General features: G+C 38.7%; 1 protein-coding gene and 2 pseudogenes across 3 annotated transcripts in view; 1 reads left to right on the top strand and 2 right to left on the bottom strand.

The window, feature by feature from the left end:
* LOC139477706 (RNA cytidine acetyltransferase-like) overlaps positions 1 to 13,479 on the bottom strand; it is a 258,360-nt gene that overhangs the window by 177,738 nt on the left and 67,143 nt on the right. For 2 of the 3 annotated variants that reach the window (XM_071260088.1, XM_071260089.1), the window contains exon 3: positions 11,673 to 11,764. The exons of the other annotated variant lie outside the window; for it this stretch is intronic. In XM_071260088.1, coding sequence (XP_071116189.1) covers positions 11,673 to 11,764 — 92 coding nt within the window. The remainder of the gene's footprint in view (positions 1 to 11,672; positions 11,765 to 13,479) is intronic. 3 annotated transcript variants of the gene reach the window in all.
* LOC139477666 (uncharacterized) lies at positions 434 to 3,146 on the top strand (annotated as a pseudogene).
* Positions 6,845 to 8,924, bottom strand: LOC139477656 (uncharacterized; annotated as a pseudogene).

Genomic DNA, 13,479 nt, shown 5'->3' on the forward strand with positions numbered 1-13,479 from the left:
TGACATTTTCATTCTAAATCTAAGATATAATTGCAGTTCTTTTGAAAATAGAAATTCCTTCTTACATGACTTCTGTTCCAAGGGTCTGGTTGCACAAACCAATTTTTATGAATAGTAATCTTATGCATAGGTCAGCTTCATAGGTTTCCCCCACCCCACCCCGACTGAATTTAAAGTATTTTCAAATAATTTCATCTTTTTTTTCCAAATATATACAGGTGTATTGCAAAATTTGTTTCAGATTGGAGTCCTATGACAGAAATAATAACTTCTGCCACTCAGAAGATGACATTAAGTTACCTAAGTCTATCCGATTTGAATCATGGCCAGTCACAGGTTTCAAGCAACTGATGCCACTACACAAAGACAGGTTACCGCCCATGGCCTCTTCGGGATGTCGAGGCATATTTTAGGTACCGGTTAGCTGTAGATAATGAAGAGGTAAGTGTGCAATATATTTCTATGCGTTACTCAAATTTATTGAAATTATTACCAATAGTAACACTAACATTAACAGATGTGTTTAATAACACATATCCTGTGAAACATACATGAGAAATCTTTTCAATAAATGAGATACTGAAATTAGCAAAATGAAATTATTTGCTTTCAGACTGGAGATTTGAAGGCTATTGAGAAGGGACATCAACTTTTGAATTCCAATCATGTCCTGGCTTGCAGTGTTGTCATTGATCACCATGCCTACTTCAGTGGTCTAGTCAGTGCTGCTTTGAAGAAAAAGGTTTGTTACCTTAGAAACAGATTGGTCATAAGTTCCATTCTCAACCCACATATTGCATCATCAGTGATTAATGATTTTAAAATAGTGAGTAATCATTTACAGTTTTGCCATTCATGATTGTACATTTAGGTCTGTAATAAGAAATATCTCACCTTTGTGTAAATAATGTGTCAGTTATACCAAACATAAAGAGATGGTCACTTGCAGGAATAATTCATTATATGTTATCATGATGATGTACCCCTTGGTTATATTTTCATATTCATTAGAATTAAATATACAGAGTGATTAATTATTTCATGACATATGAAACTGATCTTACTGCTTATGTATTCAGTAGGCATTGATCGTATAGCTTAGACATAACTACTTAAAAGCCTCACAAGCTATTTCTGCAGAGTGTGATCACCCTTTCAGTTCTTTCCCCCGTAACAGGTTTGGCGTATACCCCAAATTATACATTGTCTGAAATTATTACAATTTCACTTCCTGTATCAATCAAAGAGAAAATACTGCTTATTGGCTGTTTCTACATTCAAATATTATATACTGAAATATCCCAGTATTAGTAATATATTTTCAGCCAAAAACTTATTCCTCTTTTTTTCCCGCCTCTTTATAAGAGATTCACCAAAGAAAGCAGACTCATTCAAGTGTGGGGCGAAGCGACCAACCATGTTTGATGACCCAAGACCGGCAAAATACAGAAATAATGCAGCTTACAGGGACCATGTGCAAAACATCACCATCAACTACTGCTCTTCAGCGTCTAAGGATATCACGATCAGATACCTGTTTGAAAGAGCCAGTCTGTCATCTGCAGTAAGAGATCATGACTATTTGGACAAGCCCTTCACAGAATACTGGGTGGAGAGAGCCTTGAAGGTATTTTACACTCATGTTTTCCGTAATTGTAGCTGAAGAAATCTTTAATCCTGAGATCTATGTATTCTCACAAATCACTAAATTAAGTAATTATATTTTAGGATTTCAATAGCTACGGCTTATTGCATTCAAATAAATAATTTACTTTTTTTTATATAAAAAAATGCCTACTATTATTCATTACATGGTTAGTTCATTTTTTACTGCAGAAGACACAATATCTTCAGACATTGCAGTGTAGTAGTTGATGGTTAGGTTGAATCACATGCAAATGGATTTTTTCTGGTCCCTTGGAGCTAGAAACGACATGGTTAAACTGCTTTAGCCATGTTATCTGATTGAATTGTTTTGTTCTGATTTGTAAAGGAGTTTCAAAAATTTTATTGATCAGTTTTTGTGTGATATAAAGAAATTTTATTCTGTCTATCTTTGACAGATTACAGATGACCAGGCTGCAGACTTAGAGTCAAAGACAAGAAAGCAGGCCAAGTGTAGCTTGTGGCATGAAGAGAGGAGATGGAGGTTGACAGCATCTCAGTTTGGGACAATTTGCAAATGTACAACAAGGAGAAACAAAACTAAATTATGTTAACAAATTGTCTCTGGAAGGAAACTAGTTTGTAACTCTGCGAGGCATGGGTTACAGCAGGAACCCAAAGCTATTGCCAAACTTGTAATGTTCATGTTCACAGTTGTGGAATGTTTGTTGACTCTGAACTCCCTTTCCTAGCAGCAACCCCAGACGGTGTCATTGATTCCAACACCATTGTTGAGGTTAATGTCCTTACAGTGCTAGAAATGAGGTCATTGCTCCTGGGAAACGCTTCCGTTGTCTTTGTGAGAGAAATGGCCTCATGCAACGGAAAGAAAACAGTAATTACTATACTAGCCACATAAAGAAACTGTGCACGGAGAAAATATATTCTGGATTGAAATACAACACAGCAAGAACAAAATGATGCAGACGCTGTAGCAGCTGAATGATTGGACCATAAAAAAATGTCAACGGGACCTGAACAACATCTCTTACGATGACGTCAGAAGATCAAAATGGAGTAGGGGGTCATACGACAAAGTCACAAAGTCAATAACGGGTATGACCACCCTGTGCGTGAATCACAGCAGTGCATCGGCGTCGCATGAGTCCACCAAATGGACATGGAAGGCCTGGGGAATGGCCTGCCATATCCTCCTCAAATCCTGTGCCAAGTCACGGACGTTATCTGGAGGATCTGGAGACGGCACTCCATTTCATCCCACACATGCTCTATTGGGGAGAGTTCTTGAGAAATTGCAGGCCATGGCAGTAACATGACATTGTCGGAGATGTGTCACTCGAATCCATCTGTCCTGTCTTGGCGTCGTTACTCGGGGACGTCCTGAACGTGGGTGGTCGGAAACGTCGTTTGTGTTCTGATAACGCCTCACCAATGCCGATATCGTGTGACGATGGCATTGGAAATGTGTTGCCACCTGTTGTTGCCTCATTCCCGTTCAGATCATTCCAATGGCTTCATGACGCTGTGCAGCTGTAAATCTTGGCATGATTTGCCTGTGATATGCTTTTGTCTGCACCTGAGAAGTTTTGAATTTTTGAATCACCACAGATCATTCTTTCCAAAGTGACAGCGAATTTTGAGTTGCACATGCTGTGTACAGGTCTGCACGTGCTACACAGTGACCGTGTTCATTCAATGACAAGATGCGCTACTCAGCAGATGTTAAACAGTTGATGTTGAATGTGTATGATTTCTTTAGAAGTGAAGCAGAAAGAGCAAAGCCTTTTAATGCAATTAATAAATTCGTGAAACGAGCTTCAAAAGCTCTTGGTATGTCCCTTCAGAAACTTTAAAATGTTGTTAGTCGACAAGATACAAATAGTCAGGCCAAGGAGGTAGGGAACATGTCAAAACCACGCAAGGTTGATAAATTAGACAGTTTTCAGAATGATCAAGTCAGACGTGCAATGGTTAAACTGCACACAGAAAATAAGTACCTGTCCCTAAGAATTTTGAAGAAACACCTTGAAACTGACCATGATTTACGTGTTACAAAGTACAAACTATGGCAGCTGTTGCATACATTTGGTTACAATTACAAAAAGATAACTGGAGAAAATAGGGCTGTGTTGTGTGAATGGTCTCCGAAATCATTACCTTTGTACCATCAAGCAGAAAGGTGAAGAAGGATATGAGCCCGTCTTCTTAGATGAGACATGGGTAAATGCGTCACACACAGCCAGCAGTCAGTGGGTACCCAGTGGTGACTGTAAGGAGTCTGGTAGAAAGTTACCAATGGGAAAGGGTGAAAGACTCATAGTTCTGGTTCTGCTAGTCAGGGTTTTCTCCCAGACTGTGACCTCGTCTTTAGAGCCAAGGCCAAAGACAACAGGGACTACCACACAGAAATGAACGTCAATGTATTTCTGGAGTGGGTGAAAGATAAATTAGTCCCTGCTTTGCCTACCAAGTCTCTCATTGTCATGGACAATGCACCGTATCATAGTGTGCAGGATCCAGAAAGCAAGACTCCAACCTCTAATAACCGTAAAGGAGACATGGTTACTTGGCTGCAACGGAGGAACATTACCTTTCCTTCTCGAGCGACGAAACCACAGCTCTATGAAATCATCGGAAAAATGAAACCTGACCCCGTGTATAAAGTTGACTGTTACATCAAGGGTCAGGGTCACGCTGTCTTACGACTGCCACCTTATCACTGCGACCTGAATCCAATCGAGTTGGTATGGGGCATCGTCAAGGGTGACGTTGGACGATCGAACACAACGTTCAAATTACGAAAGGAATCCCTTGGTCGGGTAACATGGAGGTGTTGTGTGGCCACAGTCGTTGACGAGATAGAGCCATGTTATTGGTCACGAGATGGACTACGGCCAGCAACAGTCTAACCTATAATAGTGGCAGTCGGTTCAGGCACCAACAGTTCCGATGACGAGATCTATGGCATGAGCGAGTCAGATTGAGATGGCCCTTCTAACGCTCTGTCATTTCCCCTACCACAGACCGTGCAGTGCATGCATGCTTGCGCTGTGCCTTCCACGGTTTGTTCCCCCTACGTGTCATGTACACATTTCTATACAAAATTTAATGATAGTTTCTTAAAGAACTTCATCCATCATGGGTCTTAAAATAAACAAAATTCTGATTTTGTTGGGTACAGGGTATTCATGGTCAAGTACCGTATTGATGTTTCATACACTTTTCTGGATTTCGAGTTATTTTGCAATTCATTGTTCTCATTTGGAGTGAAACAGACTGTAAGTGTATTATCAAACTTACTTTTGCCTCGCTTTTCAAAAATTATTTGAAATCAGTGACTTTTCACAGTTAAGAAATAAAAGTTGTTTTTTCAACTATTGAAATCTGGAGATGAGAATGATAAAAATAAGTACCAGTAGGCATATCCCTGATTGACACCATGTGTAAAGTACTTACTTCTACGTCTTTTTGTGTACTTTTCTGAAGCTTTTGACACTGTTTGATTCTTTTATATCACTTGTATCACTTGTATCACTTGTAAGTACATTGGAATAAGGGGTATAGGCCTAATGGAAAAACTGTAGGCTCAATGGAAAAACTGTAGGCCCAAACATTTTAGCTGAAGCAGTGAGATATACTCTTGCAATATAAAATTACAAAATACAACCAGTCATCCAGAAGCTATTACAGCCTTCACACTGAGTTCCCAGAGACTCAGTGGTGACAGATGGTGATACCTTTATCAAGGAAATTATCAGCTTGTAAAACATCTTTGAACAAGTCTGTCATCCAATAGACCGATGTCTATTTCGAACACTGACCTTGGGAATGTGGTAGAGCTCCTTTGCAATAAAATAGAATGTCTGTCTGACAACCATGTGATGGTGTTGTACTATTGCATTCATTGTTAAAGTGGTAAGAGAGAGAGATCCTAAGCACAGATCAACAAACAAATGTGAGACATTCAATGGTATTTTTTCATTATATAATATCATGTGTACAGTCTTATGTACATATATTCATCATTTCAATTGTTAAAACACAATAAAGTTGTTATATTTGAACATTTCTCACACATTCCAGTTGTACTTTCAAGTTCAAGTTTGTATTCAGAATTCAGCCCAAAGTATGGTTACATGTTTGTCGCTAAATATTGATCCACAATCTATAAACATTTCTACATAAATATGCTTACTTTGTGTGCATAATCAACAAACATCCTTGTACTATAAAAGTACATAGTATATATGTTAAACAATGGAACTTGCTGAAGTATCCCTCTTTCGCCAGACTCAGACACACTGCATAAATAGTCCTTTTGCTTAGATGCTTGTCAGATTATCCATGGTAACAGATTGCAGCTCATGTCTTCATGTCATATGTACAACTGACTGTTTACACAAATTGCCTGTGTTATTTTGTTTTTGATTTAATGACTGGTACAACATGCTTTGGAACATCTACAACTTGGCATATACATGGACAACAGTTTTAACCAGTATTTTATCACATGATGTTACATGAATGGGATGTCAACCCAGTTCACCACAAACAACTGCTTTATTTGTACTTGTGTTAACAGACAATGTTCTCATGTTTACACTTTAAACTGTCTGAACTTGTGAATAACCCCACATACGTGGTCCATAACCAATGACTGGCACAATCATTCTGTCAACAATAAACACCACTAACTCCTAAAGATATGTTTGCAGTATATATAAATGTGAGCAAAATATGTCAAATATCCACACTTGTATGCTGATACAATTTAAAGTATTTCACCTTTGAACCACCATTTTTCAATTTGTTTGAAAAGTCCTCTGCAAAATACAATCATAATTGTTTAATCTAAATTTACATTCATAACATATTTGCCACAAAAGCTTGCTACATCTGATTTCTGCAGTTTGACAATAGCGTCACTTGCATTCACAATGCCATCAGTAAACATCAATGTGCTAATTTTGTCAACTAACTCATTCACAAACATACCTTTGCAGTTTCCTGATTGTATTAGTTGAACAAGATCATAAAGGAACAGAGTAAACAGTAATCATACAGCAGTGAGCCGTGTCTAATACCCACCATAGTCATGGTAGACAATCACACCTGTCTACTAGCAGTAAACTGTTGTACTTTCAATGCTATGAACAGACAACACTAGGTCATACAAACATACATGAATGTGTGAAGTATGTTTAGAGTGGACATTTATTTATGCAAGTCGGTTGACAATGCTTGGGCGAAAGTTTGACAACATATAGCAAATTCGAACAATTCTAGAGCCTAGTGGAACTTTTGATGGATGAAGCTCCCTCTTAAGAATTTTGTAAGTTTTGCCAAGTCCAATGACATGCTCAATAGGAATTCACTTGGATGATACTCTGCGGTTGTGGACTACCTCTTTGGGGTTTCAAGCTGACTTTGACCCTTGAGCATTGTCGGAGTGTTGACTTTTACATCTGAAGATGAAAATATGTCCTGCACCATCATGCCTCTGTCCGCCATAATACTGTCTCCTGCACAAAACACACCTGGCATGCACAAATCTGACCTCTCACTTGTTGATCCACCATAACTGTCACTGACATAGGTAACAACACCTGGAGGAGAACAACCAATCATAGTTTTCAGAGTGTTCCTGTCCTTGAACCTTGAGAAAGTGGCCCTCTGGTAATCTACATTGCCTGGCTTACAAATCAGGGTCTCAGTTGCATCTAGAATGACCCATGTTGATGGGAAGCGCTCCTTGAAATTTTCTGGCATTGTATCTTGAATGGTGTCATGTGATGCCCATATGTTTAGCTCAGTCAGTTGGAAGTACAAAAAGTTTGTCCATGTGAGAATTAATGTTGATACAGTACTTTCACTGATATGAAACAACATGGAAAGGTCAAAATCATCTCTTGCCTGTCTGAACTTTTACAAAGTCATAAAAAGCTGATCTTCTGGTGGTATAAAAGAACACTGATACGTAAGATGATTGACAGAGGGGCCAAGTACATATAAGAAATACATAAAATCATCATAACTGTCAAAACCAGTGTAATACAAAACTGCTTTGTCATTAACAGTTATGTGATGAATCGAGAATCTGGAGCTCGATTCCGACAACAAGTTGCACTGTATGGCCACATCTTCTGTATGATCAACAGCATCTGACTGACAAATAATTTCATCGCATCCTGGTGAACAAATTTCAACCTCATTTCCCAGATAGGGAACATCTTCCACATCTATAATATAGTGTCTAGGTTTCCTTGGTTCATTCACTTTCTTAAAGGAGAACACTGTTGGTATTGCACCCCTCTTCAGTCGTCTTTTCTTTCCTGAAAATAAAATATATAGAATTATTTCAAAATATCATCCATTAAGGTTTTATCGTAATAAGGAATTTAGTTATTGTTCACATAATAACAATAAACATGGTAAATTCATGAACAAATATTATCGATGAGGACATAAGCAAATTATTCCAAAACATTGAGCAAAATTTGAAAAAAGGTGTTTATTTAAGTCGGGACAAATTTATGGGAAAGAAATCTAAGCTAGAAAATATATTATTATTAAGATAACTTCATTTAATGGTATAGAACTATATAATAGTAATAGAACTATATTTGGTCTACTCCTAAATAGATCGAACATCAACTTCAACAGTTTTTTGCATATAAGCCTACTCAAGACTGGCATAACTTCAGGGTGGGAATAATTCAAATAATTATGTAAAATTTAATTAAACATGTAAAAAAGAATTGACTGAAAGTCATTCATTGCAATACATATAATTAATATTAGGACAAAAAATATTATTTATTTCAGTAAAATGCGGCACACAGGACGACTGGCATCTTTCTTTCTGCCAATATTTGGGTGAGCCCAATATTGTGCACCCAGATAAAAAAAAATATACCGTGACTAATACACTATATTCATGATTGATTTACATATCAAAATTACTGAATATTGTATTACATTTGGTGGATCACCAATACCAGTCTTGTGAGGTACAGGACAATAATAACATCAGTCCGTTCATTCGGTTACTAACTTCGTTGCTAATGAGGCTTACCAGTGTCCGATGGCTTGTAGTCGCTGTCCAGGAAGTGATTACGACAAACCACTGAGTATGGACTTGGTTTCCATAATTTCTTGGATGCCGGATCCTCTCTTCTAATCGCCACACGCCATTTCATGCAAATATCCGGATCTTGAGGAAAAACGTGGCCGCCAGAACGACTGTCACATTGCGGTACGCAACAGTGCGAAGGCATTTTGTATGTAAACAGTAGCATACGGAGCCAGCAACAAGGACGGAAATTCCGCAGCGTCCCCTGGGCCGCTGTTTCGTACTGTTGTTTGCCATTGATAAATCATTATGTCTTGTGTCTTTTTATCTCAAATTACAGCATTCAACATATGATCTCCCCAACTGAGAGTGAGTGAGTGAGTGAGTTGGGTTTAACTCCTCTTTTAAAAGTATTCCAGTTATATCACGGCGTGTCAGCTTAATGTGGGCCGGAGGAAAGCCCGAAGTGATGCAGGTCTCAGACGTTTACCACATCGGTGAAACCCACGAGCACGGGTATGGTGCTGACAAACCTAGAAACATAATCTGCACTGCGAGTTGCGGTGCCTTAGACAACTGGGCCACCTGTGCCCCCTCCCCAACTGAGAGTAGACCACAATGATGAAATGGTTTACCTGCCATCCAAAGCTGGGGCTGCCGGCGTGAATTGCATACAATCCCAGGAGGCAGTCTACAACTCGTTGAATGTCACACAAGGACAACACTAGAGAACATGTTGCGGGACTTGCACTGGCAGCTGGACACCAAGTGACAGCGCACTGATTGTCTTACTGTGCATAGGAGTCATTCAGGATGATCCACTATCTCACTAACAGGTATGGAGTAACGTATATGTCGCTTATACACTTGTTGGATCTTGGCCACAAACTTCAGGAGACATTTGATAATTTTTCAGCTCCAATCCTCTTCATGAATGAGGACCAAACAGTCCAGTTTATGTATGCATACTCTAGCTGCTGTAGCCATTGCTAGCAGAAAGGTCATCTTTCTAGATAACTGAAGAAAGAATGCCTGTGCTAATGGTTATCAATCAATGCAGACAATACCATGGATAAGATCCACCTCAATCAGCTGCAGGTTGGAAGTTTGTCATATATCTTGCAAACTCATCATTTTAGCAGAAAGCTTATCCCATCAGGGGATTACTAATACAGTACAGTCTTTCCATGGATTTAGGAAACACTTCACATGATTGCGGTCGTCACTTTACGACAAGTTTCCATTGTACATTACGCCGGGTATCGGACCTCAAATCTCTCTGAGTGAACGCATAATCCAGGAACACAAGGTTCATTCACCTGATGAAGGAGTAAGCATATACTGCAAAACGTTGTGTTCCTATATAATAAAGAAGTTTACATCCATACAGTTTATTCCTTCTGTGTATAACCTCTAAATGCCATTCAAAAACAGCTAGAACCTGGTTTGATAAAAAAAAAATTATAATAATTGTTGAGCATTTTCTCACTATTGCCACATTTAATGAATTACGTTTGTGATGTTCTCCTTCATTTGTATGTGTGGTTATCATTGAACTGAGACCTTATGGAATAATAACACATTATCTTATCTTATGTTTTCATCTGGTAGCACTGGAACTGCATACACACAGGAAATGACATTTCTTGTCTTGAAAGAGAGCTTTGGACAAGGGCATAATGAAAACCACCGTCATGCAGAACATTTCTACTCCAGTATTGGGTGCATCTACAGCTCACAAGAACAGATCTCTGTCAGCCCACTTAGCGCCATGGATCTCAGTCTTAGTGGAACAAGTAGTTTCCAGCTGCCAGTGGAAGTCGCCCAAGATTTTCACTAGATTCTACCTGCTCAACATTCAACCAGTTGTAGACTGACTATACTTTCTGGGATATATAATAGCTGAAGTCAGTACTCTCTCAGTTGTCCAAGTTGGGTTGCAAATAATTCCATAAGCCCCAACTTTGGTAGGCAGTCGATTCATTTCATCAGTTTGGTCGACTGTCAGTAGGGCAGATTACTGTCAGTAGAATCACATTATAACATCTAGAGTTATATCGTTCGACAGGTGCAACGTCATGAGTGGAAGTGATATCAGAACAGGAACTGACTTCAAGACCAGAAGACATGTTGACAGAACAAGAAGGGCTGGAAATGACATCTTCCAGACTGTAAGTTATGACACTGATAATTGAAATAGGTCTTCAGCAACCAATGCATGCTTTAAAAGGCGACTAACGGGATCGGGTGGTCAGGCTCGCTGACTTGATTGATGCATGTCATCGATCTCAATTGTGTGGATCGATGCTCATGATATCAATCACTGGATTGTCTGGTCCAGACTCGATTATTTTACAGACCGCCGTCATATAGCTGCAATATTGCTGAGTGTGGCGTTAAACAACGAACAAACAAACAACATCTTCAAGACTGTAAGTGATGTGACTGATACTGGAAATGACAACTTAAAAAATGGTAGTGACGTCAATTGATTACCAAACTGAAATGCAAAGGCTTGACTTTTGACAAGCGACTGAGAACAGAAGTACTGGACAGGCAAAGTTTATGCATCATGCCAACTTTCAACTTTTTCTCTTCAGAATCTTCTATGATCATTTAAAGCAAGTCTTATGGCCACAAGCAGCACTCTTTTATATGTAACTTCTAATTTTTATGTATGATATAAGGAGGCAATTTTTGAAAGTATGAAAGTGTTTCAATGGGACACAAAAGATAATATCATAAGATTATTATTACATTTTAAGCAACACTGGAAGCCATTATTATTCATTCAGACAAAATGTTTGGAGAGAATCTGACAAATAGTCTCTGAGTTAACACTGGCACAAAAATCATCTAACAACAGCAAGCTTGAAAATCAGAGCCCTAATTAACAAGATTCAGATTATTCCATTTCTGCTAATTCATCTGGGAAGGCCATGAATGTACCATCAGACTTTCTTCTGTCGCTCACCTGCTAAAGCCAAGTTCTTTTTTGTAACACCAGAGTACAGATGGCCTTGCCTTCACCACTGCCTTAGATAACATATGATGCAGTATCACCACCTGTGCAAAAATGAAAAAAAGCTCATCACATCCCAACTTGACATTTCGACAAGTAAAATCAAAACATACTGCCACTGGTCCAGAATTCAGTTCACTAGCCCAAAATGGTACATCATTTACGAACCTGAAGTCATATGTCATGTTAAATACAAGGTGCAAATAATTAATAGCGATATGGTTGGTTGGTTGGTTGGTTCGTTGTTTAACGCCGCACTCAGCAAATATTCTAGCTATTTGACGGCGGTCTGTAAATAATCGAGTCTGGACCAGACAATCCAGTGATTGATATCATGAACATCGATCGACGCAATTGGGATCGATGACATGCATGTATCAACCAAGTCAGTGAGTCTGACCACCCGATCCCGTTAGTCGCCTTATACGACAAGCATAGTAGCCTTTTATGGCAAGCATGGGTTGCTGAAGACCTATTCTACCCTGGAATCTTCACGGGTTTAATAGCGATATGGTTCAAGAAACACTGCATTGTTCTGTGGCATGTCTCCACACAAAGTTTGCATTAATTTGAAATTTTACATTAAATTGTATATTTATATATTTATCCGATCTCACACTACGCATTTCTTCCTTCTTCTTTCAATACTAAAAGTTTTTCTCCCTAACATCCCTTGCATCACCATAATCACACCCAAAGAAATAGGTCATGCACTACTATCCCGTGCATTGTGACCAAAGCGGTTTGATCACCTGACACCCTATGCCATATCATTCCCTTTCTAGAGCTGATAGGCTGGTGTACTGTGATGCGGGAATGGTCGGGTGGGCATATAACATGTGATATAGGATAAATAATGTACTTATCCCATCTCACACAATGCATTTATTCCATTGTTGGACAGTAGACACTCCAGCCTGTAGTGGCAATTTTACTATTACATGCAACATTACATTTTCGCAATCGAAATACATGTACGTATACGTAGCATGGGAAGTCCCTACTAGTGACTAGTCAAATGGTCCAGTGCAATAGCAATCACCTGAACCAAAGTGTTACGCTTATGGGTCTTATCATTTTGAATATATATAGTAAAAGCTGCAACTAAAATAACCTGATTTTGGAATATATTAATCCTGATAAAATAATAATTTCAGATACAGTTCCTTCCAACCATTGCATAAAAATTCTTTGAAGTTGGGTACTTTTTAAATGTATCACCAGTAGATTGGGAGTGAACGTGTGTATGCTATTTCTTGCATGGTTTTACGAGAAAACACACACAGTAATCTAAATCTCTGCAGGAAATACAATTAAAATCGTAAATTGCCATGTCTAGTGATATTTTATAACAAATTTCATATATTAAGTGACGAAGTTTGTTATACCTGTTCGTTCACCTCAATTCGCTCAAGGGATAGATCTATTATGTGTTTTAAAGCGCACAACACTCAATAGATGTATAGATCAAGTATAATAAATTTCAACCTCTAGGGATGTAGGTCAGTGTGCCTGTGGTGGTTGATGATAAGCTAATTTTAAAATGTCTGGTTTGGACTATTTCAAATCGGACATTTTGTAGTCACAATTGGACAAGTCAGGTGCACAGACCGATTTCCGGATCCCTGGTTTAAATGCTTTACCAAGTGTGAAGACCCCTTTACACTACTGGGACACATTGCATGAAATCTGGTATAACATGTATTGTTTGTTTTTAGGACATTCAGGACATGTAGGTCATTTCAAAAACGGCCGCATT

The sequence above is a fragment of the Haliotis cracherodii genome, unplaced genomic scaffold (assembly GCF_022045235.1).
Source record: "Haliotis cracherodii isolate W230 unplaced genomic scaffold, xgHalCrac1.p SCAF_34, whole genome shotgun sequence".
In the NCBI taxonomy this organism is placed as follows: domain Eukaryota; kingdom Metazoa; phylum Mollusca; class Gastropoda; order Lepetellida; family Haliotidae; genus Haliotis; species Haliotis cracherodii.